This window comes from Exophiala spinifera (assembly GCF_000836115.1).
Source record: "Exophiala spinifera strain CBS 89968 unplaced genomic scaffold supercont1.4, whole genome shotgun sequence".
NCBI lineage: Eukaryota > Fungi > Ascomycota > Eurotiomycetes > Chaetothyriales > Herpotrichiellaceae > Exophiala > Exophiala spinifera.
Window position 1 is genome coordinate 3,176,994 of NW_015622516.1, and position 26,441 is coordinate 3,203,434.

The 26,441-nt window shown below is 53.8% G+C and overlaps 12 protein-coding genes across 12 annotated transcripts; 6 read left to right on the forward strand and 6 right to left on the reverse strand.

The window, feature by feature from the left end:
• Nucleotides 1–306: 306 nt before the first annotated feature.
• PV08_06360 (uncharacterized protein) lies at nt 307–2,390 on the reverse strand (the record flags this gene model as incomplete). Its single annotated transcript, XM_016380698.1, has 3 exons — nt 307–1,614; nt 1,699–1,949; nt 2,147–2,390. 3 exons carry the CDS (start codon nt 2,388–2,390, stop codon nt 307–309), a joined length of 1,803 nt encoding a protein of 600 aa, XP_016236525.1.
• A 1,053-nt stretch (nt 2,391–3,443) lies between these two features.
• PV08_06361 (uncharacterized protein) lies at nt 3,444–4,934 on the reverse strand (the record flags this gene model as incomplete). Its single annotated transcript, XM_016380699.1, has 1 exon — nt 3,444–4,934. The coding sequence occupies one exon, from the start codon at nt 4,932–4,934 to the stop codon at nt 3,444–3,446; it is 1,491 nt and encodes a 496-aa protein (XP_016236526.1).
• A 324-nt stretch (nt 4,935–5,258) lies between these two features.
• Nucleotides 5,259–6,124, forward strand: PV08_06362 (uncharacterized protein; the record flags this gene model as incomplete). Its single annotated transcript, XM_016380700.1, has 2 exons — nt 5,259–5,322; nt 5,412–6,124. 2 exons carry the CDS (start codon nt 5,259–5,261, stop codon nt 6,122–6,124), a joined length of 777 nt encoding a protein of 258 aa, XP_016236527.1.
• A 1,329-nt stretch (nt 6,125–7,453) lies between these two features.
• On the forward strand, nt 7,454–9,450 carry PV08_06363 (uncharacterized protein; the record flags this gene model as incomplete). The annotated part of the gene is made up of 6 exons (XM_016380701.1): nt 7,454–8,167; nt 8,219–8,262; nt 8,362–8,660; nt 8,719–8,781; nt 8,840–9,044; nt 9,105–9,450. The coding sequence occupies 6 exons, from the start codon at nt 7,454–7,456 to the stop codon at nt 9,448–9,450; spliced, it is 1,671 nt and encodes a 556-aa protein (XP_016236528.1).
• A 511-nt stretch (nt 9,451–9,961) lies between these two features.
• PV08_06364 (uncharacterized protein) lies at nt 9,962–10,628 on the forward strand (the record flags this gene model as incomplete). The annotated part of the gene is made up of 2 exons (XM_016380702.1): nt 9,962–10,056; nt 10,298–10,628. 2 exons carry the CDS (start codon nt 9,962–9,964, stop codon nt 10,626–10,628), a joined length of 426 nt encoding a protein of 141 aa, XP_016236529.1.
• A 383-nt stretch (nt 10,629–11,011) lies between these two features.
• On the reverse strand, nt 11,012–12,280 carry PV08_06365 (lipoyl synthase, mitochondrial; the record flags this gene model as incomplete). The annotated part of the gene is made up of 1 exon (XM_016380703.1): nt 11,012–12,280. One exon carries the CDS (start codon nt 12,278–12,280, stop codon nt 11,012–11,014), a length of 1,269 nt encoding a protein of 422 aa, XP_016236530.1.
• Nucleotides 12,281–12,842: 562 nt separating this feature from the next.
• PV08_06366 (uncharacterized protein) lies at nt 12,843–13,803 on the reverse strand (the record flags this gene model as incomplete). The annotated part of the gene is made up of 2 exons (XM_016380704.1): nt 12,843–13,334; nt 13,417–13,803. 2 exons carry the CDS (start codon nt 13,801–13,803, stop codon nt 12,843–12,845), a joined length of 879 nt encoding a protein of 292 aa, XP_016236531.1.
• Nucleotides 13,804–16,356: 2,553 nt separating this feature from the next.
• Nucleotides 16,357–17,328, reverse strand: PV08_06367 (uncharacterized protein; the record flags this gene model as incomplete). Its single annotated transcript, XM_016380705.1, has 2 exons — nt 16,357–17,235; nt 17,293–17,328. 2 exons carry the CDS (start codon nt 17,326–17,328, stop codon nt 16,357–16,359), a joined length of 915 nt encoding a protein of 304 aa, XP_016236532.1.
• A 1,750-nt stretch (nt 17,329–19,078) lies between these two features.
• Nucleotides 19,079–20,134, forward strand: PV08_06368 (uncharacterized protein; the record flags this gene model as incomplete). Its single annotated transcript, XM_016380706.1, has 1 exon — nt 19,079–20,134. The coding sequence occupies one exon, from the start codon at nt 19,079–19,081 to the stop codon at nt 20,132–20,134; it is 1,056 nt and encodes a 351-aa protein (XP_016236533.1).
• Nucleotides 20,135–20,923: 789 nt separating this feature from the next.
• On the forward strand, nt 20,924–22,907 carry PV08_06369 (uncharacterized protein; the record flags this gene model as incomplete). The annotated part of the gene is made up of 2 exons (XM_016380707.1): nt 20,924–21,329; nt 21,379–22,907. The coding sequence occupies 2 exons, from the start codon at nt 20,924–20,926 to the stop codon at nt 22,905–22,907; spliced, it is 1,935 nt and encodes a 644-aa protein (XP_016236534.1).
• A 527-nt stretch (nt 22,908–23,434) lies between these two features.
• On the forward strand, nt 23,435–24,388 carry PV08_06370 (uncharacterized protein; the record flags this gene model as incomplete). The annotated part of the gene is made up of 1 exon (XM_016380708.1): nt 23,435–24,388. One exon carries the CDS (start codon nt 23,435–23,437, stop codon nt 24,386–24,388), a length of 954 nt encoding a protein of 317 aa, XP_016236535.1.
• Nucleotides 24,389–24,659: 271 nt separating this feature from the next.
• Nucleotides 24,660–25,487, reverse strand: PV08_06371 (uncharacterized protein; the record flags this gene model as incomplete). Its single annotated transcript, XM_016380709.1, has 1 exon — nt 24,660–25,487. The coding sequence occupies one exon, from the start codon at nt 25,485–25,487 to the stop codon at nt 24,660–24,662; it is 828 nt and encodes a 275-aa protein (XP_016236536.1).
• Between the last annotated feature and the right edge of the window lie 954 nt (nt 25,488–26,441).

A 26,441-nucleotide genomic window follows, 5' to 3' on the forward strand; every position in this document is an offset into this window, starting at 1 on the left:
ATTTCCGCCGATGGACTTTGACGGTGTGAACGGTAGCAATTGGCCCGGCCGGGCAATGATGTGTCAGTGTGACAGTGGAGCGCTTGTTCGTTTTGGCCATGACAATCTCGTATTTAGTTAGGGAGTAGCTTGTACGAGCAGGTACCAAGGGGTGTCTTTGATTGAGTACTTGAGAAGTATGGTCTTCTTTCATTTTGTTTTACTGCTGAACGGCTACACTTTCCCTTTTTTCCCGCTTCTAAATGGGGCCCTGTGTTGTAGATGTACCTTTTACTTGTTCTCGTGTGACCGATACGGCCTGCTCACTTACTTCCTAGCCAGGTTCTTGTGCAAGACGTGCTCTTTCATGCCCAGTCCGGCCACGGCGGCCAAAAAGGCCAGTCCCAGTCCGGCGAAGAAGGCACCCCTCAGGGCGTGCATGTAGCTTGCGTAGACGAGGTGGGCGTCCCAGCCCTCGGGGAGGTGTTTGACGGCGTCCAGGCTGTCCCTGATCCTGCGGATGTGGCCGTCGCTGCCGGGGAGGCGGCCGAAGTGGGCCTCGAGGTCGCCGGTGAGGACGTTCTGGAAGACGGCGGCGGCGACGGTGATGCCGATGGTCGAGCCGGTGGAGCGGAAGGCGTAGCTCGCGGCGGTGATGACGGCCTGGTGGGCGTGGTCGACGGCGCTGATCATGGCGACGAGCGTGACGGTCAGCATGGCGCCGTAGCCGAGGGCCAGCGGCGCGACGTAGGCGTACGTCGCCCACGCGGCCGTGTCGAGCCGGAACGTGCACAGCAGCGCCGCGCCGGCCACGAAAACCCCCATCGCGCCCGCCATGCACCCGTAGTACCGCCCCGTCAGCCGCATCAGGTAGCCCGACCCCAGGCTGCCGACGGACGTGCTCGCCGCGAACGGGATCATGCGCAGCCCGGCCTGCGTCGAGCTCAGCCCCCGCGCCTGCAGGTACAGGGGGACGTAGTAGAGGGCGATGAACGACGCCATGGTCCCGAACCAGTTGGCCAGGCAGGAGAAGAGAACAGTGCGGGTCCGCACGATCAGCGACACGGGGATGACGGGTTCTTCCGCCACCGCGGAACGGAGCAGACGACGCAGACGACGCCCCGTCGGAGACGAGGAGGAGGAGGAGGAGGAGGACGACGACGACGACGACGACGACGATGATTCGGGGGACGACTTTGGTGGGGCGGATTCGACGAACAAGAACAGTGCAAAGGTCACGAACGCGAGAGAGAGACTGGTGACGATCAACGGGTGAGACCACGCGAGCTGGTTGCCGCCGCTGTTCAGCCCCAGGAGGAGCAGCACGAGAGAGGTGACGAGGAGAAAAGACCCCAGGAAGTCGATGCGCCGCAGCGCCGGCTTCGTGCTCGCGTTGACGGGGATGTCGACCAGGAACCACACCATGACGGTCGACACGACGATGAAGGGGAGCTGGAGCAGGAACGCCCAGCGCCACGACAGCCGGTCGGCCAACAGTCCACCGAACACGCCGCCGGTGCCCATCCCCAGACCGAAGATGAGGTTGCCGTAGCCCTGCCAGAGTCCTCGCCGGCGGAGGGGGATCAGGTCGGATGTGACGAAGGTGGTGATGCAGGAGAGTCCGCCTCCTCCGATCTAATAAGTCGGATTTAGTTCATCAGTGATTTGGGTTCAGTAAACTTGCCAAGGTCGACTTTTCGTGAGGGAGCTTGGACTTACACCCGCAATGACTCTTCCAGCGATAATGGTCTGCGCGTTAGGTGCCAGACCACAGATCAGCGTACCGGCGGCGAAGAATACGTTCGAGAAGACAAGTCCGTATCGTCGTGAGAAGATGTCCGTCAATTTGCCCGAGAGGGGTTGACACGCCGCGTTGGCGATCAGGTAGCCTGACGCCAGCCATGAGAGGAGACTGAGGGAGTCAAAAGACGAGGAGATCGGTGCCGTCAGGGTCGCGACGATTGTTGTGTCTGGAGAAGGGAAAAAAGGAAAGGGGGTTTCTTGTTAGTATGTCTTCTTAACTTTGGTTCCCTTGAGGGGGGAACAGAGGCAAAGGGGGACGGCAAGACAAGCCAAAACAAGACAAGTGTTAGGGCAGTGAGGAAGAAAAATAAGATACGATGAAGGCACATCCCCCAAAGGTTAGGTAAATAGGCTCAGTACATACCCAACGCAGCGAAGAACACACCGGTCCATATTGCAGCCATGATGAGCACGAGTTTCTTGGTGCTGGGTCCCTCGGCCGCCAGAGCGGTCGCATTATCGCCGTTTTCAACGTTCTCAGAAGACGACCCCGGCTGGGGGTTTATTGGATCGACGACTTGTCCATTTTGACGGCCGAGGAGTGGACTTGTCTCGGTCGGAACTTGGTCGCTTGCGTCTGCTTCCGCTGAGGCGACCTCGATGGCCATCTTGGAAAAGTAAAACCAAGAATAGAAAAAAGTGAAAGAGAGGCGGTGGATGACCGGGAATGGAACTCGCTGGTCGTTTCGGACGCTGGGGTGGGTGAGGGTTTGGCGTGGTGAGCCCGCGATACCGTGAAGACAAGGGACGACTATACAAATATACACGGTTTACACCTCGAACCTTGAGTCTGTGAGGCTTCCGTTTGGGGTTGCGGTGTATGTTGTACGATATACCCGGTCTGGCGAGGATCAGTGCGATTGGTAGGATACGGAGAAGTCCTCAAGCCAGCAGGCTCATTCAAGTCAGTCCTGGTCGAAGCTTGTTGTTCAGCGGGCGTTTGACTGAGGACTCGTGCGTATGTATGGAATTATGGTGGCACTCTGTAAGTCTGTCGCTGTCGAAGCAGGAAGCTCTCTCTCACTCTCTCTCACTCTCTTCCTCTCCCAGTAGACCTGTGTATCTGTTGGCTTGGACCAGTCAGTAGATAAATAGATAACCGCTCGTGTGTGTCGGGGCAGTGAGGACAGGATCTGTAGCACTGCGATATGTCGGGTTTTGTGTCCTCTCTTGAGGCCTTGAGCAGTTGTAATATGATATTGGAAGTGATGAGAAGGAGATGAACAGAGTTTCGTACAAGGGACATGAAGAGAAACAATCATACACAATTATCGTTTTGACCCACGGTCTTTAGCGGGACCAGACGAGATGATTATTTTCGTCTGATTGCGTCTTCTTTCTGCTCCATCCGAGTCGGCGACTTTTCTCACCAGCCTTTTTGCTATGGACGCGTCGGAGATGACCAGACACTCGCAGAGTACCGGGATAATGCTCAGATTATGCCGTCAAGTCATTCACATGGGCTTATCTCACACGAGAATATAACAGAGGAAACCGGACTGGCTACCGGCGACAATTGTGTACATATATTAGCTGGTGTCCAACGGAACAACGATCATGCTATCAGTTCGCCTCACAGGTGCGCAGCCTTTCCAGCAAGGCACTCGTACTTATACACGTACTTATACTGGTAGTTCTAGTGTGAATTCAATTCATCAAGGTCAATCCCTCAATGCCTCGATATCAACAACCTCCTTGACAGCCTCGGTGGTGAGGACATACGGAGTGTCTTCTTGCACACAGACGCTGTCCTCGATTCTCACCCCCATATTTCTGAAATGCTTCGGCCACCGTTCGTCGTCGGGCACGTATATCCCGGGCTCGATAGTAATGCAATGTCCCTCTTGCAGTACGGCTTTCCTCGAATAACCCACTGTGTCATGCACGTCCAAGCCGACGTAGTGGCTCAGATGGTGCGGAAAGAGCTTCTCGACCGCCTTGGACGACATGTCGAACCCGATCTGCCTCAATTCGCTCGACAGGTACTCCTCGGCCACGCTGTGCAGTTTGTCCAGCGACATGGTCGAGGAGCCGCGACACAGCGAAATCAGCGTCCTCTGCACATTCAGCACGGCCTGGTACAGATCCCTCTGCGCGTCGCTGAACTTGCCGTTCACCGGCCACGTGCGCGTGATGTCGGCGATGTAGCCGCCGTACTTGCCGCCGCCGTCCACGAGCACCATCTCGTCGTCCTGCAGGACGTCGTCGTTGCGGACGTAGTGTATGCCCAGCGCGTTCTTGCCGCCCGCCACGACGGGCTCGAATGCACTCGTGTCGCACCCCTGCGTGACGAACTGGTACCTCAGGTACGCGTCGAGCTGTTTCTCGCGCGTCCACGCCTTGCGCATGGCTTCCGTGTGTGCTCGCCCCGACGCCCTCCCTGCTCTTCTCATGACTTCAATCTCCGCCGGGCTCTTGAACGCTCGTAGGTCGTTCATGACCGGTCGGAGACGATTGATCTTGTTCGACTGCAGGAGATCCGCAAACTCGGTGGTTCTTCGAGGTTTGCCGTACAGAAACCGGCGCAACGCCGACTGAGTCGAGTCCGGCGTCGTGATGTCCGTGTATATCCCTGACGCAGACCCTACGAGCTCCGGCAAGATCGTCTTCACCCGGCTGATGTCTGCCGTCTCGTCGGCGTTGAAGACGTCCCGCGCGGCCTGTGTGCCCGATCTTGCGCCGTCCCAGATCTCTGCCTTGGGATCCTTCTCTCGCACGTACAGGTGGAATGTGTGGTCTGTCCCGGTTGAATCCTTTCCGATCACGGCAAGAGCCTCTGGTTCATTGAACCCCGTCAGATAGAAAAAGTCTGGGTCTTGGTGAAACTCGTAGAAGACGCTGCCGGAGCGGAACTCGACGTCCGACGCCGCAACGATGGCGATGGCATTGTCTGGTAGCTTGGCCGCTAGTCTTGTACGTCTGTCGGCATATTCCTGAGCTGTGATGCCTGGAGTGAGTTCTCCCGGCTGCAGGACGTGAGGATGGGTTTCGTGGACCGGTTGGCCGAAGGAGAGGTCTGCTGCACTGACGATGCCGCTGGCACTGTTGTAGCTGCGCAGAGGTGCGCGGGGGAGCCGTCCGATGGGCTTCAGAGGGCTGAGGACATTATTGGTGCAATGCAGGCTCTGCCATAATGTCCTCCGTATCGACATGCTCTGGGATGACAACGGCAGGGCGCAGGGGCGCGTGAATCGAAAGCGAATCCTCTGTAGAGTAATAAATGGAACGAGACGCTCTTCTCCAACGCCAGACAAAACTTCTCGCATAGACTTTCCCGGTGCGGAATTGACCACTGTCCCTCGGTCGCATTGACTTTGTAACAGCAACGCGAACATTGGTGGGAGTCATAATCATGTTTAAATGCCGATTTCCCTGCCTCGATCGAGACTGAACATATCCAGCGACACTACTCACATACATATTGCAGTGTGGTCGGGCAAAAGAACGCATACGAGATTCCCGAGACGTCTGCAGCCATGGTCCAGACCCTCGCATACCCCAAGAAGAAGCAGAATACCATCAACCGCTATGACAGTAGAGGTGAGTTCTTATCCGCGCCGCCCCCCCTCGGCGCACCCCCTCGGCGCAAGAACTCAAGTTCGCATACTGACTTGATGGAAAAACAAAAGGCACATATGATCTGCGTGCAATCCACCACATCATCAACTCAACACCGGTGCTTCATGTCTCATTCGCTCCCAACCCAGAAGACCCGTTTCCAGCCATTCTGCCAATGATCGGAGTCATGGGCTCGTTCGAGTACCCGTCCGCCGACCTGGACGAGCCACTGGACTGCTACCTGCACGGATACGTCAGTTCGAGAATCATACGTCTGGCACGAAACTCCCCAAAAGGCATTCCCGTGTGCATTGCAGCGACCAAGGTGGACGGACTGGTACTCGCGTTAACACCAAATTCTCACAGCTACAACTACCGTTCGGCTGTGCTGCAGGGATATGGCCAAGTAGTCGACACAGACCAGGAGAAACTGTACGCCATGGAGAAGATCACCAACAAGGTTGTCCCAGGCCGCTGGGAGAAGACTCGAATCCCGCCCGATAACGTCGAAATGACATCGACAGCCATTCTGCGTGTCAAGATCGAGACTGGCAGTGGCAAGGTCCGACAAGGAGGACCGCACGACGATGCCAAAGACGAGAATAGAGCCGACATCACCGAAAAGGTGTGGACTGGGGTTGTTCCAGTATATGAGACATTCGACAACCCTTTATCGAGTGCAACCAATAAGGTCGACCCCATACCCGAGTACATTCTGAAGTACGTCCAGAACACGACGGCAGAGAATCGACAGCTCGCTCATGATGCCGTAAAGGAGCCGTGATAGACGACGTGGGCGACAGTAAGAAGGTTTGGTTCATGAACACAACATTGCAGTATTGCACTTTTGGGTAACTCGTATTCATATCTTCTGGAATGGCGCTGAGTTTTCCAACGTGGGCGGTTCCACCTCGGACTATTCGTCTCGATTCTGTGCATCACCGGATCGGATCTGGGATCTGATTGCGTTCCCGACGCAGCTGCACGCAAATCAAGGTCTTCGTGTCGACTCTGTGCAACGCCAGAGTTTGGTCTGGATCTTGATTGCGGTTCCGACGCCTTGGTTGGAGCTCTGGCCTATTCCTATAGAATTGACACATTCTTGACGCTTGCCGTGTGTATTACCGAGTTCTCCCTTCTGCGCACTAGTTAGTCCTTTTCATTCGAGCTTCTTCTCACGCTGCACCCAATACCGTGCCTCAAGGCCTGCAAGTCAGAGTTTAGTTCTCTGCACTGGAATTTCATCAATTGTTCGCTCAAAGCGTATCCATTTTTACTGCAAACAAATTTCGAAGGATTGCGAAATCGGAGGCTCGTTCCACCAGACGAGACGGTGCGATCTCCGAGACTCCCGAGTCCAGGGGCAGCTACCGAAGAGAGCGTAAAAAGCTACTGACCCCCCTTCGAGGAGGCCAAGCCGCTGCTGTCGTGCCCGCTCCAGCTGAGAAGCAACGTGGGCAAAGTGAAGAGGATCATCGGTCGTGACGAAGTATCCATATGTGGAGGAGACGGATCGAGATTCCAATGAACTTCAAGCCGAGCATCTGATTAGATAACTTGGCTGGCTTGGCACGGCCAGGGAGCGCACCGATTGATTAGATTAGACACGGAATCCTCCACCAGGCTCGCCTTAACCTTCCAAAGTCTGTTCGATATGTCCCCGTCCGTTCCTGAAGTACAGCGCTTGAGGGGCCTAAGATTCTTCGCGAAGGTCTTGGATTCCATTATAGACTTTTCTTGTGAATTTTGGGGCTGGGTAAACGTTCCAAGGTGGCACTGTTGTTTCGGTATCGGACTAACTGATGAATCAACTGTGTCAGCATATGGAACCTGATAAGATCCCACAGGATCCAGGCCCAGCCAAGAAGACCTAACACGAACCCAGCGGTGCATTATCGACGGGATGTAGTGGTTCAAGAGTCTCTGGATTACACTCCGTTCTCGGTCGCGTGAAAACCTCTTGAGTCGTGGGTAAGTCTCTGGTCAGCAATGAAGATCATTCAAGTACGTACCATGGTGCCGGAGTATTTCTGTCATTGTCCCTTTCCAACCGAATCCCATCGACCCGTTGGTTGTTCTACGTCGTTTCTTGTCACCTGCTAGTTGTTGAGATATGGCAGACACCCCTGCACAGGCCCAGCAGGCCGGCCATATGTCTACTGAAATCGCCACCAAGAAAGACGAGGTTTCCACTGTGCTAAATGAACTCGATGAAAGCAAAGACTTGTCGAGAGAGTCGAGCGAGCCCGCTGATAGCGATGGGCGACCAGAAGCAAGCCTGACATGGAAGATTGTTGCCATACTGTTGGTCTCCGCCATTGGCTTTGGGGCTCATTGGAGCTCAGGAATCACCGGCGCGATGAAGTCGACGCTCAAGAAAGAACTGCACATCAACAACACCCAGTTTGCGCTTCTGGAAGCCAGTGAAGATTTCATGGTCACGGCGCTGATCCTCTTCAGTGGTTTGGTGACTGATAGGATTGGTGGAGCAGGTAACTACTTCCCTTACCAAGAGTCTCTCGAACGAGCGTTGGTTGTTCCTGGATGGCTGACCGGCTTGGTAGGTGCCATTATGTATGGCAATGTGATCTATTCACTCGGATCCATCTTGATCGCTGCAGCGGCGCAGGTTCGCTCATACCGCTTTATGATCGCTGGAAGGATTATTGCCGCGTTTGGTGACATCGCCACGCAAGTAGCACAGTATAAGATCTTCTCCTCCTGGTTCCCTCCGAGCAGTGGATTCGCGTCGACCCTGGGGTTGGAACTCGGGATCGGGAAAATTGGCTCTTTTGTTGGCAAGTCGAGTGCCAATGTCATTGCGAAGGTAGTCTGGTCTTACGAAGCGTGGGGAGACGAATTGCTGATCATTGTGTAGAATACCGGAAACTTCGCTTGGGTGTTCTGGGTTGCCGTCTTCATGTCAGTTCCTGCTCGTTCTCCGCCGCTGTCACCTCAAAGCGAAAGCTCCACGCGGCAAATACAGGTGAGAGCGTCGATTGACTAACATTCCCTTGCTAGGAATCTCTTCACCAATTTCATGACCGTCGTCTTTTACCAGTTCAACAAGATCGCAACCAAGAGGTTTGCTTCGGTTTCAGATCCTGCAACAGGCGAAAAATTGACGGAAAAGAACAAGAAATTCGAAATAAAGAAGGTCCTGGAGTTGCCCTGGATATTCTGGTGCATCATGATATTTTCATTTTTCCAGACCAGTACTGCTATCGTCTTTACACAAAATGCGACAGAGCTGGTAGAGCAACGTTTCGGGACGGACTCAGTGACTGCTGGCTGGTATTCTTCCACGGTGCAGTATGCCGGTATGTTCGAAGGTGTCCTGGAGATAATCGACACGCAAACGCTGACTTGGACAACCAGGTTTTTTCCTCGTGCCAATCATCGGCATTTTTATTGACCTGTTCGGAAATCGTGTTTCGCTCAGTAAGCATCTGGCAGCGCTTATGGAATAGACGGTACAGGAACTGACGAACACCAACAGTGGTCCTATGTGGCACAGGAACGTTCCTCGCTATGGCGCTGGTGGCCTACAGTAATACAACCTCTGGCAACGCGGCAGCTTTTGGGATTTTTGCATTTGCATATACCTTCGGACCAACCGTAATCATTGATGGGATCCGGACCTCGATGTGGAATCAATCCGTATTCGGCTCGGCCTATGCTGTCAAAATTGCGATGAATAACTCGTAAGTCGCGCCCCCGAGCTCCCAGGAGCATCCTTGCCAGCGTGGATTAACAACGAGTAGGGTCAACATCATCATACGTGTCGTAACAGGAGTTATTCAAGATCGGGACAACAACTCCTACGATAAGGTCAGCATCTTCTATTCAGCATGGGCTGCCGCTTCAGCTGCGGTTTCGATCGTGCTTGTCATTCTTTCCTTGAGGTCGATTGACCTACGGCGTCTGCAATGGACTCGCAAGCAGCGCATTGCGAAAGGAGCCATCATCAATGAACGCAACCGACGTTTTCATGATGAGGAAGGGGAAAAGAACAGGAGAATTTCGAAAATGTGTTTTGGGTCGTTGATTGTGTTGATCTTGGGCGCATGGTCGGCGTATTTTTGGGGCGTTGCAACAGGCAACAATTGATGATCCCTGTAAGATGCTGCTCGTAGATGCCAGGGACGGGAGTCCTCAGGTAGTTGATATTGCGCGTCCGCACTCGTACCGATGGCGGGGCGACCTATTTAAATTCGTCTTGTTCTTGAGGAATAGCATGTTTGTATGACGCCGGCAGGAGGAAGTTTTACATCTCGTAGAAAGAGTGAACTGGTCCACCGAGCACATAACATCGACCACTCGTTATCCGTGAGAGCATTAAAGGGATGGAAACAGACAGGTCACTCTATGGTTGGCCAGACTGGAGTACATGTAGTTGGGACGTTATATCAATCCAGTGCCAGGGCATTTGAAACACATTGATTGCCTGAGCAGACAAGGCTGAACGAGGCTGACCGAGGCTGTGATCAAACTGCGGCGACATCATCACACACTCTCTCTCATAACCACTCTACACGTTCTTCCAAGTATATTCACTCTCGCATCGCCTCATCAACCTTGAACTCAAACGCCCGACAGAGCCCGCTTCACCAGTGTCACAATGGCAGACAAACCCAAGGCGTCCGGCGGCAACCCAACCTCGTCATCGACGTCGTCGGCCAGCTACGTCTCGTCGTCGGGACATGTTCTCGAAACGTACGTATGGTACTGTATGGAGTAGTACACTCTGTGCTTCTGGTGTGCTCTCTGTCTACGTACCTATCCTACCTGTGCAACCCAGTCCTTCCTCGTTCAACCGATCCTCCCCTCTTTCGCCCTTGTCACCCTCCGATCTTTTACTTTTCCCACGTTTGGTCTTCTTCCCTGTTCCTCCCGCACTTCACGTCGTTGACGAACACGCACTTTTCTCACAACATTTTTTTTCTTTTCCGAACAGACCTCCCCTCGCCGCCCGCATCTCCCGCCTCGGCGACGACATCTACAACTTCCTGGGGCTGTACTTTGTCTCCCTGTTCAGTCTGGACCCGTACACGGCGGCGCAGAATTCGCAATTCAACACCCGCGGTCGGCCGAACGCGTACCAGGAACGGTCGCGGTGGGGTGGCGTGAATCGCACGGGTGGTGGTGGCCCTGCTGGCGGCGGTGCTGCTGGCACCGGTTCCGGCTTCGGCGGACGCGGAGGTGGAGGTGGAGGAGGAAGTGGTGCAGGGAGGAGATTCGGCGGAATAGATGATGTCAGGGCTCCAGAGTGCGGAAGCTGTGGTTGACGACGACGAGACCTTTATCACGGACAAGGACAAAGCGAGACGAGATCACGGTGGTTGTCACATGTGGGCATGGCGTGTGGCGTTCGCTACAAGGTATCTAGGCATGGGAAAGGAAGACAACACGGGAAACAAAACACTCCAAGCCTCATAGGGTGCCGAAAAGTCAATGAAGTCTACCTATTAGGTAGCCATTGGTTGACAATGACTATGACTATGATGAAAAGGTTCCGTTCTGAAGATAATCCTCTGTCGATCAAGGAGGACTGAACAACTGCTATGCACGAGATCATCTCATCTCATCTCATCCATCCATCCATCCATCCAAAAGAATACCGAAACACCGGTCGAGCGTAACAATAGAACATCATCGAAAACTGATTCAATCAAACCTTGCCCAACTGGATACTGTTCACGGGGATATCGCCAGCAATATCTGCCGTGGCCGTCTCAGCTCGACCGGCTCGCCTTTTCTTCAAAACGTTCTCAATAAAGGCCTCACCGGCCTTGTAACTGCTTCGAACCAGCGGACCACTGGCCACGTAGAGGAAGCCCATTTCAAGCGCTCTGACTCTCCACTGCTCAAACACATCGGGAGTGACATACTCATGCACGGCCATGTGTCTTTTCGTGGGACGCATATACTGGCCGAATGTGACCACGTCAACATTGTTGGCTCGCAAATCCCGGAGGGCTGCCCAAACGTCCTCCTCCTTCTCGCCCAGTCCGAGCATCATGGACGTCTTTGTGATCAATTCCGGCTTGGCCTCTTTGGCGGCCCTCAAGACGCTTAGAGATTGTCTGAACGTTGCGCGGCGATCCCGGACTTGAGGGGTGAGCGCCTCGGTGGTCTCAACGTTGTGGGCATACACATCCAAACCAGACGTGGCCACCAACTTGACCATTTCAAGGTCGCCGGCGTAATCTCCTGTCAAACATTCCACCAAGATCGAAGGTGCTTTGGCCTTGACTTTTCGAATCGTCTCGGCGAGATGGTGCGCACCGCCGTCTGGCAGATCGTCGCGGTCCACGACGGTCATGACAACGTACCCCAGGCCCCATCGTGACAGTGCTTCTGCCGTGTGCTCGGGCTCGTGGGGATCCAACGGCGGAGGCGTCTTGGATGTCTTGACGCTGCAGAATCGACAGCCTCGTGTACAGGTATCGCCCATCAACATTATGGTCGCCGTTGCTGCGGACTTGCTGCTTCCACCCCAGCACTCGGAAATGTTGGGACACCTAGCTTCCTCGCACACCGTGTGTAGGTTGAGGCCCCTGAGATCATTCTTTATCTTCTTATAGTTTGCGCTATCTGGGATCGAGGTCTTGAGCCACGAAGGCAGGCGGGTGATTTGTTTCTTTTTCCCTTCTGGGCCTACTAGCGCAGTCTTCAGCGCATAGGCATCGGCAGGATCTAGGGGCTCGTCTCTGCCCGACACAAAGTCTGAAAACGAAGGACCGGCGTTGAGTTTGTCAGCGAACGTAGTTGCGCGCACCCGTGGCTTTGTTGTTGGGACGTCGTCGGTCGTGGTGGCAAATGTCCGTCGAGCGGCCGAAGGGTTTGAAGAGGTGGTGCCCTGGAGCAAAAAGACCTTGAATGGTGATGACCAAGGGTGGCCATTGAGACACCGATGGCGAGAAACTACGGCGGCCATGGTGTTGAGGGTCGTGGCTGATGGAGAGCCAGACGATGGTGGTGGTGGGAAAAGTGATGAGTGCAGACAAATAAGGTGCATGCGATATGAAATGTGAAAGGCGGAATGCGCCATTCTGCCCGGTCGGCGGCATCGACGGCTGGCGAGGCCTCCACGTCGCGCGCTTATTCCCGGCTGCGCAGCTTCGTTAGAAATACGGATATGCACCCTATGAAATGGTGATCCGTCTCGGTGATCTGTTGCCAGCTATACAACAAACCCCCTACAAACATGGTAGTCGTTGTTATCGGTAAGTTGGTTTTATTGTCTTCTCACATCCATAATCCTGCCGCGTACTCCCTCCTATGCAATCAAACAAAGATTTTCTTTCACAGGCTCGCTCTGTATCGGTACGTTGACACCAATTCATCAAACGCTCATAAACAGTTCGTACAATTCGTCATACTCCTTCTGGTGACATCTCCAACAGCCCAGGGACCGTTAAGCTCTGAGGACACGATGTTGACTCAGCATCATCGATCTGCCAGTCTGAAACGCCTGATGGCGTCCAGGAAAAGCATCTTCAAGCTGCCGGTGCACTCCTCATCCGCTCAAGCTCATGCTCCGTCTCCTGGTCGTCCTTCATTGGCGCCACCACCATCTCGTCTCCCGTCATAAATCTTGCACTGGCTCGGAGCAACACCTGCAGGACTTCCAACTCTTCCTCGTTTCTTGGTGCGTAGACTATCAAAAAGGTGTGTCCGATTTTCCAACTGTTTCTCCTGCCACCCAACCACCATGGAGCTTCTCTTGCACACCGGTGCCGTTCGGCCCAGCCCTTCTCGATGATCTCTTTGGCGTCTGCAGGCGAGAAATACAGATGCATCGAAGCATCTCCATGCATATGCCCAAGCTCCCCTCTGGAGACGGTAGCCACTTCGGGAAGGTTTTCGGACTTGGACAAGAGGCTTGGATGGACAAAAAGAGCAAGGTTGTGCTTTTCAAGGCTGGAAACGCTTTGCTGCAGAGACCTAGGGTTTCTCAAAACAAGTGAGGTAAAAAGAGACGTGATTCGCTTACAATCATTAGCCACAAAGCTAATAACACAAACGTCGGGGGATGAGCTCCTGCCGAGTTCACATGTTGACCAAACTCACCGCATTCATCCCCGGTTCCGGGTTCTGGCTGAATTGTCGTTGAGGTGCAATGCCCAGGATCAGGGGACGAGAGCCTTTCCGGTTCGGCAGCGCCAGAATTTCCTTGTGGGCAGCGTTATCAGGATAGTCCCCTGTCCAGGTCGTGTCATGTGCGGCGAGTGTATAGGGGCGAACAACGAACGAGGTCAAGAACCAGCCGTACACATTATACGGCGGGCCTCCAGGTCCCAGTGACTTGTACAGACGATAATCTTGCACACACCACGACACAAAGCTAGCCAACGAGATGGCGAGGCCAACAACGACCACGATGGGGTGCAGAGGCAGGGAGGATGGAATAACCTGAGGCTCGGTGGCATTAGGGAGGATGTACATATCGTTGTCCATGGCGGATGGATACACGGAGGACGATTCTCAAGGCAACGGCAGGGAAGCAAGTAGCAGGAGAAAGAGGAGACGGGTTGTAGAAGGAGAGGAGTCTGGTAGGAGAGTACTTCCTTTTGTGTGAAGGCCAAGGTGGAGAGAGGTACCACAGCTGAGGTGCAGAAGTCGAAGGATCTCTCGCAAAAACGAGGCAAAGGCTGTTGGATCCGGATTGAGGCATGTGGCCTTTCCGTCTGCGCTTTGCAGAGGAATGACGCTGGGATCGGGTGATCAGCCTGTGGACAAGGGGAGCAAGGTTGAGGCGTCAGCACGCGACGATGATTCGAGGCGAGGGCGCGGTCTCTTTGAAAGAGGTAAGGTCGAGGTAGTCAGGCTGGCAGACGGCGCACGATTGAGTCCTCGTACCTCGTCTGTGCAGCGACCAGCATCGCCGACGTGGAGAGCGGATGTTGTGAGTGCGAGTTACGAGTGCTGCTCGTAGATAGTGGCAGGAGACGTGGTGAGCGCCGGCCGTGATACGCCCAAATGACGTCCGTTTGTGACCTAGTAGTTTGGCAGTTGTTGTTCCTGAGGGGCTTGACGCAGGGCGGTGCAGGGTTAACGACGCCCGACTTCATGCGGGATGGTCACTTGGACACTCTGCTGCTTGGATTTATCCCTCATCGCGCTGTCGATGCCTGACTCGCTCTCGCACAGACCCAGAGCTGACGCCGTTGAGTTGGCCAGCGTCGAAGTCCTTTGGAAGGTTGCACACAAACTGCAAACAACGACTCCTGATCCTCGATCCAGACTCGCGAAGCCCTCGATTCCAGACCCGCGACTATATTGCTGCCGCGGGACCAAACAAAAAAAACATCGTCTCACACCGGGGTTGGACATCCCACCCGCAAGCGTGGGATGGTCGACACGGGCGGGCGTGGGTGGTGCAGCCGCTGCATCCTGGGGGCTCTCTTTAGCTGGTACTGACCACTCTGTGATCCCAGACATCCCACCACGGCAAAACCCAGCGCTCTCCATCATGCTCTCGTCAACGTGCTACTGATTCAGGTACGCGACTGATTGGCGCGGGATTTTGACATCACACGAAGCGATGGGCATCATTTTATGGAGCATGACTTCACTGCTCTTCCTACGTACTCGTCTCCCGGACACCTGAGCCGCTTGCTGTCCTTCCCTGCTCCCCGCTTACCACCTGCATCGCCGGCGTTTCTCTGCTTCGCCAATCATGCCTGGCGGATCGTAATAACTTCGAGCGTATGTTGACTTCTCAAGACCATTGGGTGCCTCAGAAAAACTTTGAGGCTGCAAGTCCTGCCCCGGTGCCGCGGGCTCGCCGGGAGTTGCCATGCCGCTTGTCGAGAGCTTCGTCGCCAACATCAAGGGAGTGCAATTGTGTTCGACTGCCAGTTGGTGCTCGAACCATGGACAAGAAGTGTGATCAGAAGACAGACAGACAGACAGGCAGGCAGGCAGTGGGACGGAAAAAGACGTGACAAACTGGTAGGTACTGGCCCCTTGCTTTTCCAACGGCGACGGTTCCTGTTTTGTCTCCTCAAGGGAATCGCCGCCTGTTTGCTTCTTCAAGAACAGCTACAATACGAGATTTCCACCCCGGCTTCGTCTGACTAGCCCGCCTAGATTCATCGAATTCCCGCAACTCTTCAGCTGCCAAGGAGGCTGAGTAACCTATTCGGTGTTCAGACAAGGCGGATGGGACTGTTCAGCACAAATCTACGGATCCACCTGCGCAGTAGTACCCTACCTACACCCCATATCGCTCACAGGCCCACCGAAGACGCAAACGGCCAACGTCAACTCCTGCAGCATGGGCTTGACATGAGCATACACAGCTTGACATGCTGTATGGCTGCATAGACCTTGTCCTGAAGAGTGCCATGTGATCCATCACACCACAATTTATTTGATTCTGCATGCCGCAACCGCCAACAACTGTTTGAGAAACCCACAACAGCGCAGAAGCGTCTGTGCAATTGTTTTAGTGTTCGCCTTGTACACAACTACATGTACATCTTCACAATAGCAGTTCTCCATCAGGCAGGTTTCACACAGAACGTGGCTACTATTCCCGCTCGCTATACCAAACGAGAAAGAGAGAGCCCCTGTTCAAGACCGTTGCCAATCACCCAACGCGACTGCTACCCAGACAACGCGACTGCTACCCAGACAACGGCCATTCGTGTTCTTCCTTGATTCCGAATAGTCGTGGTGGTCTCGAGGTAGCCAACGGCCTAGACGCCGTCGGCGAGGCTTGATGCTCAAGCGCTCAACATGTTTAAGTATCTGGTCTGTCCAATATTCACGTTTGGCACTGACGAACGACAGCGGCGTAAAGATCGGCATGGCAGCGCATGTCTTGGGCGATCTCGTGTCCGAAATACATGGAGTAGGTTATAACAGGAGAACGACCAATGTCACTCGCGCGGATGCGATTCACAAAGCCAGGGGGAAAAGGTTCTAATGTCAGGAACACCTCACTCCAATTGTCCAATGGACATCGTATTCATTCTACCCAATCAATCGTGTCTCGTCATCGTCTCACTTCTTCCACAAGCCCATTGGACTTCCAATATTCTGTTGGAGGGCCGCCTCAAACTTGAGTCGGCGGTCTCTGAGCAAGTAATTGAGGTGCGGCAGCACCAGACCCCAGTCAAAAACCTCGCTGCCGAGGTAGACCACCTCGCGCAAGTCGATGCCGAAGTTGTAGTGGACGGCGTGGCCTCCTGGTAGGTGTCGGCAGAAGACGTTGAAGGGCATCGGCAGGGTCTCGCGGATGCGAGGGAGGCAGGCGTCGTGGCAGTGCAAGTCGGCGTGGAACTCCGACTCGTCGAGCATGGTGATGATCATTGTGGCCGTCGCACCCTGGTTCCAGGCCTTGAAGAAGCTTGCGTTGGCCTCGGTTTGGGTGAGTGGAGTGTATTTCATGCAAGCCCAGCAGAGCTGAAGGTCGCTGGGCATCCAGCTGCGGAGGAGAAGGAGGGTGATCCGGCGTTTGCTGCAGTAGGTATGTTTTTCGTCGCGGCTATAACCGATGAGCACTGTTGGGTCAGGCACGCGTTCCAGTTGTGTACTGTTGGACATGGGTACAGGGCCGCTGACTTCAGGGGTCATGCAAAAGGTGCCGAAGAATTTGTTGGTCAGGGACAAGCAGACGCGGCTGGGTTCGTCGAGGTGCTTCCAAATCTGGAGGAGCAGGTCGTGGTCGATGGTTTCGATCTTGGCTGGAATGTAGCTTTCTATCTGAGTGTCTGTCTCCGTCTCCATCGTTGTGTCTCTGTTTGTATCTTTCCTGGGAACGCTATCACCGAAAATCGACTTGTGTTCTCCAATGACCAAGTTCTTGTGCATGTCGCGCTTGATGAAGCGGCCGTCGTTGCATCGTGGGCCAGAAACCTTGACCAGCGCCGATTCAATGATCTTGATGTTTTGCGTTAGTGGAAGATTCCTATGAGAACAGATGATCCTTCCGCTTACCTCGTCCGGAATCTTGAACACTGCGTACGAGGCCATTTTGTCGAGAACCGCACGATCACTGTCTCTGTGGTACGTGTTGCCGCTGTTCCGCCAATTTCAGTGTCAGGGTTATGCCTCTGTGATGTGCACACTATGTTCGCTAAGCTTATTGTTTTGAGGCGAGGCGACGGGTTGATACACCGGTTGCAGCGTATACTTCACAGAAAGTGAAAGCCGGTGAACCAAAGGACGGCAGTATCGCGGTATGGTTCCACTAGGAGGACATTGCTGGTGCTGTGTGCCAGCAAGACAACGCTAGACACACAACAGGAACCGCCCATCCATGGCTGCCTCTGAATCAAAGCACGCACGTGTTTGATAGACCTCAAAGAAGTGCAGGCGCAGGTAAGTACAACATGTCGCAAACTCTGTGTATCGTGGACCAACGATCGTGATCAAAGGAATGTCTTGGGAGCTGGATTCAGGCGATGCAATATCTCCCAAACATGTTCGTGAAACCCATTGTGGGCAGCATTCTTCCAAGCAAACTCGCAGATATTTCGTCGTCATTCCACACCAGTCACTGGTGGTGTACAGCCGGACAGATTTTGTACAGTACAGGCAGTCGCCGACCCAACAACCCAGGGGTCGTCAGCCTTGTGTGCTGAGGTCATCCTGTGGTCTGATGGAGGCATCCCCAAGGTGCATATTTCAATCGGCCAACTTGAGCCATATCACCATCCACAAGGCTGAGCTCTCGAAAGGTGCTATTCTGAGGCGTATGTGGGAAGGCCAGACGAATGCGAGGCATTTTATCGGTGGCAATGTTCATCAGATACGTGGAACTCAGGGGAGATCGACGTTCAATTGAACTGCAGCGGTCAGAGGAGAGCCAAGTGATTATGTCAGCCGTTTGAGGCTATTTGGCGGAGGATCTCGGGGAAACATTTTTCCATGCCGCCCCGAAAGACGGAACCAACTGCGACGCCTTGTTGTTGTTTCGGGTCAAACTTTAAGGCGTCAGTATCTGCGATTTCACGCCTGCGGCTGATAAGAGGAGAATAACAAGAGACCAGGGAGAGTCAGACCCGGCATCACCAGAATATCCCGGAGACAACTACCCTGCAGTATATACGTAGTGACCGATTCCTGTCGACCCGTGGACAGTTCCACCGGCTGAGGCTGTCTCGATCTGCGTCATTCCATTGTATTGTATGATCGTCCATACCGTCGCCTTCTCGGGTCCTCAACCGGGAACATAACAGAGTGGCCCAGCCGTCCGAAGATTTGTTTCCTCAACCTTCACGAACAGTTGAATCTCTCGCTCACATCATTCCTCCTCGTTCACCGTCTTCATACGAGTCCTGTCCACACCACCGTCGCCGTCGCCGTCGACGTTCTTCCTCTCAGCGATCCACACTCGATCATCGACATTCCCCACCACTTGCGACGACGATTCTATTCTAGTCACCACTTTTTCTCGCCTCATTCCATTACTTCACGGCGTCGAACAAAATCCCGCACACACACACAAAACACACAGAGCCTGCCGCTTGCTCGCCGTTGAGCCTCGCTACCTCCCTTTCTTCCTCGGCCAACATTCTTCACCGTGGCTTCCTCAAGTCTGCAGACGAGGATTTCCGATTCGTTGCAAAGCCTCTCTAGCCTTGTCGAACCCCTCGTCGACCGTCTGCCACCTGAATTCCACATCCATCTTAACAACACCCTAACAAATTATTCGACCGCCTCTTATACGACCCTTGCCGCCGTCTCCCTCTCCCTCCTCTTCCTCGTCTACCGGTTTCTGATGAGCCGCTACGGCGACTACTATACCTATGGTGGTGGGCGCAATGGAGGCTCACCCTACACCAGTCACATTGTCGATCCCTACGCGCGCAATCTTTCGAGCCAGTTCGAATACATCGACGCCGATCATGACATATTACACGACGCCCATCGGCCAACAATAGCAAAACCCCAGGACAACACTCCTTACGATGACCCCGAAGCACCTGATTTGATCCTGGTACGGTACATGGCTTCCGTCATCCCGGTCCAGTTTCCCGCCTACTCGATTAGCGAAGAAAAGGCGTATGTTGGCCAGTTGCGTGAGGCCGTGGCACGGGCATTGTCGACGGATCCCAGAAGAGTCAGGCTGGTCTACAAAAAGCGCGATCTGAAACATGATTCATGGCCATTGAGAAAATATAACATGAAGCAAAACAGTGAGGTGGCCGCCATCAAGACTGAAGGTGTGCTCGACTACAGTGACCGGGACAGCCCATCATCCAGTGATCAGGAATCGGTAGCAAGTCAGAACCCTCGAAGACGGCCTCGCGCCTTATCATCGGTCAGAGATCGAAGCAACGACCAAATACCTACTCAAAAATCGCCTATTTCGTCGAATTTCCTGTCTCCTAATGGCCATATCCCCTCTACTGGCGACTCCGAGAGACAAACTCGTGGCAGTCTAAGGCCTGATGTCGACGACAGGACATATCGGCGAGAACCGTCACGAACACGTGGTACATCACCACGCCCAACTACGACGGCAACACCGTCAGCCCCGTCGGCCAGAGTATCTGCGGATCCCAATACTCCTCTGGGGAAGTTACAGGCCCTTTCGGATACCTTCCATGATCAGTGGCTACCCCTCTGTCAAAAGTTTATCTCCAATCCCCCTTCGAATCCTCAGGATAGGGAGAAAGAGCATCGCAAGTTGAGCGAGAGTATCATGCTACATGTTTTGCTCAAGGCGGATGCCATTGACGTTGACAATTCAGAGGCCAGAGCGTTCAGAAAGGCCCTGATCAATGAGACTAACGACACAATGAAGAGATTGGATGCGGTTGCGAAAGCGTGATTGGTGTCCCTGGTATTCTGGTGATTGCACACACGTTACATTTTCTGGCACCAAAGAAGGCTTTATGACCATGGAGGGATGATGGTATACTGGGACCGGCTACTTGCATTGATACTGGCGATATTGGTTGTTTGCATGGGTGGCTCATTCAGCATAAAAGATGGCGGCCTTGAGGGCGGAATTGCACGGACTGCAACTGCATAGAATGTTGCTGCTGCTGATGCTGTAGTGGTACTGACACAAATATTAATTCATGCACTCTTTGCCATACTACATCGATTCAGGTACATCAGGTAGGTACATCCTACGGCATCGAAAAGTAGCTACCCGCGATGGATCTAGATAGGGGCTCTCGAGGATAATACCCTGACACCTTCCTTAAGAACTGCCTGGCAATGGCACGCGGCTCGAGTCACCTAATGTAATCAGTCGCCACAACAATGATTTTCCATCCAGCGACAGAATGGAGCCGTTTCGATGCTTCTTGTTCAACCCGAATCAGATCAACGAGGGAAACGCACCGAAGAGATCTATGCATGTTAGGTTGCCTGCGGGACGGACGTACAGCCTTACAGGTGCTTCAGGTCCCTGGTCGCCAGCTGGCACCCTCTTACTGGTGAGATATTTTGATGATTATGCATCTTCAACACTGACAATGATTGTTGCTGTCTATTTGCTTCGAGTCTTTCGTTCTCTTGGGCGCCTTTGCAAATGCGCGTTGACGAAGTACAAACTCCAGCTTCATGGCCCCCCACACACAGATGGTGAACATGTCTCACAGAGAGCAACATGCCGCGGCTTCAACCCGTTCAGACCGCCAGTCGAGAAAACTCCATCTGGAAATGGCTGTCCGAAGAGACCTTCCGCCGACATGTGGTATCACTGTCTAAGAAGTCCCACCAAGTTCCTATCAATCCAACACTCTGGCTCCCTTCGACGGACGATACTCATTACCACGAGACTTGGAGCGGTCTCCGACACCTTTCCATCGAAATGGAAAAGAGGCTCGCAGATGACGTGGCATATATACTCGCTGCAAAGGAAGGCGTAGGCAGCGTTACTGCGGTGTGTGTCGAAGAAGAGCAGGAGGTAGAAGGTCTCCTTCTTCGCATTTCAGCCAACGAAGGGGTAAACCAGGACGTCCGGGCTGGTCTTGGTCATGTATGTGAGCTGTTGATGTCTTGTGCGAAGAATGGTAACGTATATCAATGTTGCTTGCTGGCGATCTCCTCATGGGATGACAGAAATCGCACGAACACAATGCATCTCGGAAGTCTCAGAGGTGGTCCTCAACCTCTGTCACGATCGAATCCAAGACCGCATGCACTTCTTTCTTACAGGGATCCCTTCTTTCAGACGGGGGAACAGTTTGACGCTCATCAATTCGAATGGTGTAAACAATGCCTTTGAAAACTTACACCGGGATGCTCGGAGTCCAGCTGGCAAAGAGCTTAGCAGAAAACTGTCCGGCCTTGGGAAAGATTTCGAAGTTTTTCTGCGCAATTCTCACAGTCTGTCTCGGGTGGATCAGATACGCGAATTACAAATCATTGTTAAGAAATGCTTCTCCATCACTACGAGTGATGGAAAGATGTCATTCTGGGACGCTCTTTCTTCTGCAGGAATTAGCCCTGGGAAATGGTTCAACAACAAATTCATCATGCAGATTGATAAACTAGCTGCCTACCACAGGATACCAATCACCATGGCGAACGACGTTCGCAAGAGAAGTTCACGAGCTCTATTTGCAAACATTACACCGTTCTATATCGAGCCATACGGATGTAAGTCGACAACAATATCTACAGAAGGAAAACGTGTTGCCTGTCATGTACATGCAGAGGTACAAATGATCACACATTACCTGAAGTCACCGCCACGCATTCCACCCAGGTTCATCGGCACAAGTAAAGCTGCTTGCTTCCTATGCCTTCTGTTCATCCAGTCACACGGGCTAATGAAGGTATCGGCCATTCACGGCCGGCTTTATGACCAATGGACCATTCCGGATCTGGCCGACTACAGTCCAGAAGCCATCACGACACTCAGGAATGTCATCAAACGTATGAACCATGAATGTAGGCGTCTCATCAAAGAGAGCCACCACGTACGTGATTTTCCGCTGACCAGTAGACAAAATCTCCGAGAGCTTCCTCAGTATTCGCCGGTATCCTCAGTCATGTCTCGGCCGATAGCGGCTATGAGTGAAGCACCGAGCGGTCGCATTGGTGTTGTAGATGGTGATGATTATCAGACGCCGTCTGAACCTACTTCCCCAGCTCTCATATCAGTCTCGCAGCCACCATGTTTGGATGAGCAAGAAACGGAGTCGGTCGTGAGCCAGGCATTGTCCCAAGCTCTTGTTGGAAGGTTCCACGTCAATTCTGACGTAGCAGGCGATAGCAATATGGATCAGAATGTCAACGAGCGAGAGGTCAGCGAAATAACCAACAACGTGTCGGAACCATTGTTCCCACTGCCGCCGGCAACGATACGTGAAGTGCAGGTCCAACCAGATAACCCACAGTACATTGACAGTATGCCTGGTGTTGATATCACTGTGGAAATCGAGAGTCCGTCAGTCGGCATGGTCACCTTTGAAAAGGTTGCAGTGGGTGGAATCGAGCATGTGGTCAATCTGGTCAACATCGAGGATTTGAAATTGGGAGATGAATTGCGTTTCGAGAGGCCTGAAGATCAGGATCAAGTTGCTTTGCGTATCAGCAAGAGGAAGAGCGAAGAGTTATGGGTCTTGCGATTGCGATGGATATGATGACTTGTACGTGGTACAAACTAATAACACTTATGAGAAATGTATACCAACATACAGCGACAGCCTCGGCACCACGAATAGATCTGTACAGCATTATCTGGAGTCTAAAATACTTTCACCAGTCCGACCCTCCGACCCTCCGACTCTCCGATCCTGCGACCTTGCGACCGTCCGTTGTCCACGCTGTTATCGAACCAGCGATCCATGCCTGAAGGAAAGAAATCTGCTAATCGCTCAGCACGCCGCTCACTCTTCGCCGAATCGGCCTGATTAAGCATGCCGAACACCTTGAGTGCGGTCGTAGGGCCTGGTAACAGTATAGACGTACACGGTAGGTTCAGCATTCATATAAATAAGGACCATACCGGTCATGGTGTCTGAAACGCCAGTTTACGATTGCATTGTCATCCGGGTCAGTTTCGGTGGACAAGCCCTGTTACTAGTAGATCCTGTCGTGGACTTTTCTTTCAAGATTCCTTTTTCCCCGACGAGTTCCTTACGGGGCGTGGAGCCTTACTTTCTGAGAAATGGCAAGGGACGCATTTGACCCTGCACAAGACATCCCGAACCTACATGGCAAAGTCGTTCTTGTGACCGGGGCCAACGCTGGGATCGGCAAAGCAACAATCCGCGCCCTTGCCAGACACGGCCCGGCACGAATCTACCTCTGCGCCCGTCGGCGCGAAGCGGCCGAGACCGCAGCTGCCGAGCTGAGAAGCGAATGCCGGTTCGACAGAATCCACATTCTGGATCTGGACCTGGCATCTCTGGACAGCGTGAAGAAATGCGCGGCCGAATTCAACGAAAAGGAGAACAGCCTTGACCTCCTCTTTCTCAACGCCGGCGTGGCCAGCACAGCTCCCGCCCTGACGCGAGAAGGCTACGAGTTTCAGTTCGGGGTCAACCACCTGGGCCACGCGCTTCTCACACAGCTTCTCATGCCCAAAATGCTGCGGACGCGGCGCGACGACCCGAAAGCAGATGTGCGCGTTATCGCGACAGCCTCCAACGCCGCGTTTGCCCCCATGCTCCCCAAGGGCGGCCTGGCCCTGAACGCTATGCGTCGGCCGGATGCGTTCAGTCCCATCGGTCTGTACGCTCACTCCAAGCTGGCCAACGTCCTTTTCATCCGCAAACTCTCCCAGAAGTACCCGGAGGTCCTGGCCACCGCTGTGCACCCCGGAGTGGTCAAGTCTGACATCTGGGGTAAAGGGGCTGGCGGGTTGTTCAGTATCCTGTATAGGCCAATTGTGTGGGCGACTTGGGTCGACATCGATCAGGGTGCAAAGTCTCAGCTGTGGTGTGCTTCGGCGCCGCTCGGTGGACCGAAGGGAGTGGAATCCGGACAGTACTACCAGCCAGTTGGAAAGATCAGGTTGCTCAAGGGCGCGGCCGCAGACCAGAAGCTCGCCGATGAGCTCTGGGAGTGGACCAATAAGGAACTCGCCAGTCACGGCGGCAAAGGTTGGCCTGCGGTGTGAGGAAACGACGAGACTTCACCTGGAGCGGTCTGGATCTGCACCGCCGCACCAGATCTGACGAAGCGGGTAGATAGATACCCGATGTACTCGTCGTTTTGGTATAATATCTGGTTTTGAAATAGGGCCGGCTACAAAGTTGGGCAATCGGCTCTCGAAGCATACCTGGAAGGGAGGGTGGTCTAGATGCTTTAGGTATCTGTGTCCCGGGAATCTATGGATCTATCGATTGTGGGAGAAAGGAGGTAACGGACGCCAGGCCAGAGTAGAAGTGCTAGGAAGTCGTGGATGATACCAACTTGAGCTCGGATATGCAACGAGGGGGCGCGCCGTCGATGTTTCCTCCTGCTTCTTCCTCTCTCCCTAGCAGGGTCTTTTCGTAGACGACAAAATCGCACTCCGCCACGAGCTGGTCGACGAGTTTGGGGTGGCGGCGTCCGATGTCGTCCTTTTCCAGAAACGCGTAGCCCTTCCTCGCGTACCAGCCCTTGAGGAACTCCTTGGACGGGTGCTTCCACTTCTGCGGCACCAGGATCTCCAGCTGGATCCTCCGCGCGCCCTTCTCGAGGGCGACGGCCTCGATGAAGCTCAGGAGTGCGTTCCCGATGCCGAGGCCCTTGTACTCGTCCAGGACGGCCAGCATGCCGAAGTCTGCGACGTGGGCGGATCGGAACCCAAGTCTGACCGCGCCGACGATGACGGCGGGGTTCTCTCTCTTAGTCTTCTGCCGTTGCCGCCGCCGCCGCTCCTCAACATTGGTGGGGTCGTCGTCCTCGCCGTCGTCCTCGTCGTTGCCCTCGGAATCGTCGGATTTCACCGCGACTATCATCTCTCCCGTTTCGATGAAAGACTTGACTTCTTCCAGGGACGTGCGGGCGCTGTTCGTTGCCCAGAGACCGTCCGAGGCGTGCAGGTAGACGGCGTTGATCACGTCCGTGATCTCATCGAGCACGCGTGGCCGCGTGACGATCTCCGAAGGCTGCACAACCCGTATTGATATCGAAGGGTGAGCGACGAGCGTGCTTGTGTACGAGGCGAACGCCGGGACCGTCGGCGTAGTCGTATCCTGCCAGCAGTCGTTTTGGCCGTTGTTTCTGTCCATGCTGGAGATTCCCTTCAAGCAATATACATGTACATTTACATTACATATGCCCCGAACCATGTTTTATCCCTTACCAATTCGTTCGGGAAACGGAGCAAGGCCGCTTTACTCGCGCCCTTGACGGATGCCCTGCCGAGCACGGGAGAGCGTCGCGGGAGCCACGGCAGATGACGGGGGAGTGCGCCCGAGCACCGGGGGAGCCACAGGGGCGTGCTGCATGATGCCCATTCGCAGAAGCCAATTCGGGCTCAGGCGTCCCCTTTAGTCCTCGGCTATAATTTACCTCCGCTCGGATCATCTGGACGTAACAGGCACCTCCTCAGCTTCTGTCTGATAGACGTTCGATCTGACCTTCCAGGTCTTTTGAGCTTTGTGAGCAAGGGCTTCGCCATACTTGATCGGCCATTTCTTGCTCTTTTTCAGTTCGATCGCGGCGCTTGCCTCGGCGCACCTTCCCTCCCTTGTAGGTGCCGCGTCCCGTCTCTAACTAGCTATTATGCAGGTTGTGACCTTGGTCCGTAACACACCGAGCTACTTTATTCTCCAGGCTAACTGCGCTCTTCCTTTGTTTTTAGCCCGCCATCTCATGCTCCTCTTGCCGACCTGAAATCTCTGTGAATGAAAGGGGTTCCTAACAGCAATTTACTCCAATGCACTAGTTCCTCTGTTCTATCTAGGAATGATGACTTTGTTTCCTTCGCAGTGACATGCCCCCCCGGCTTCGGCGCGTTGCGAATTTTATCGTCATATGGGGCGGTTTTCCTGCGTAGGCTAAATTTCTTTCATAGAAGTCAAGTGAAATGCCCCTCCGGCGATTCCCAGAGTCTGGCATTAGATGGTCTGCCTCAATCATCGCCTTCTGCCAAACTCGATCATTTACCTTGCCACTGTCAAAATGCGTCATCCAGCCCCGACACATGCACATTAAGTGTTTATCCTCGTTGAAAAGGTCTA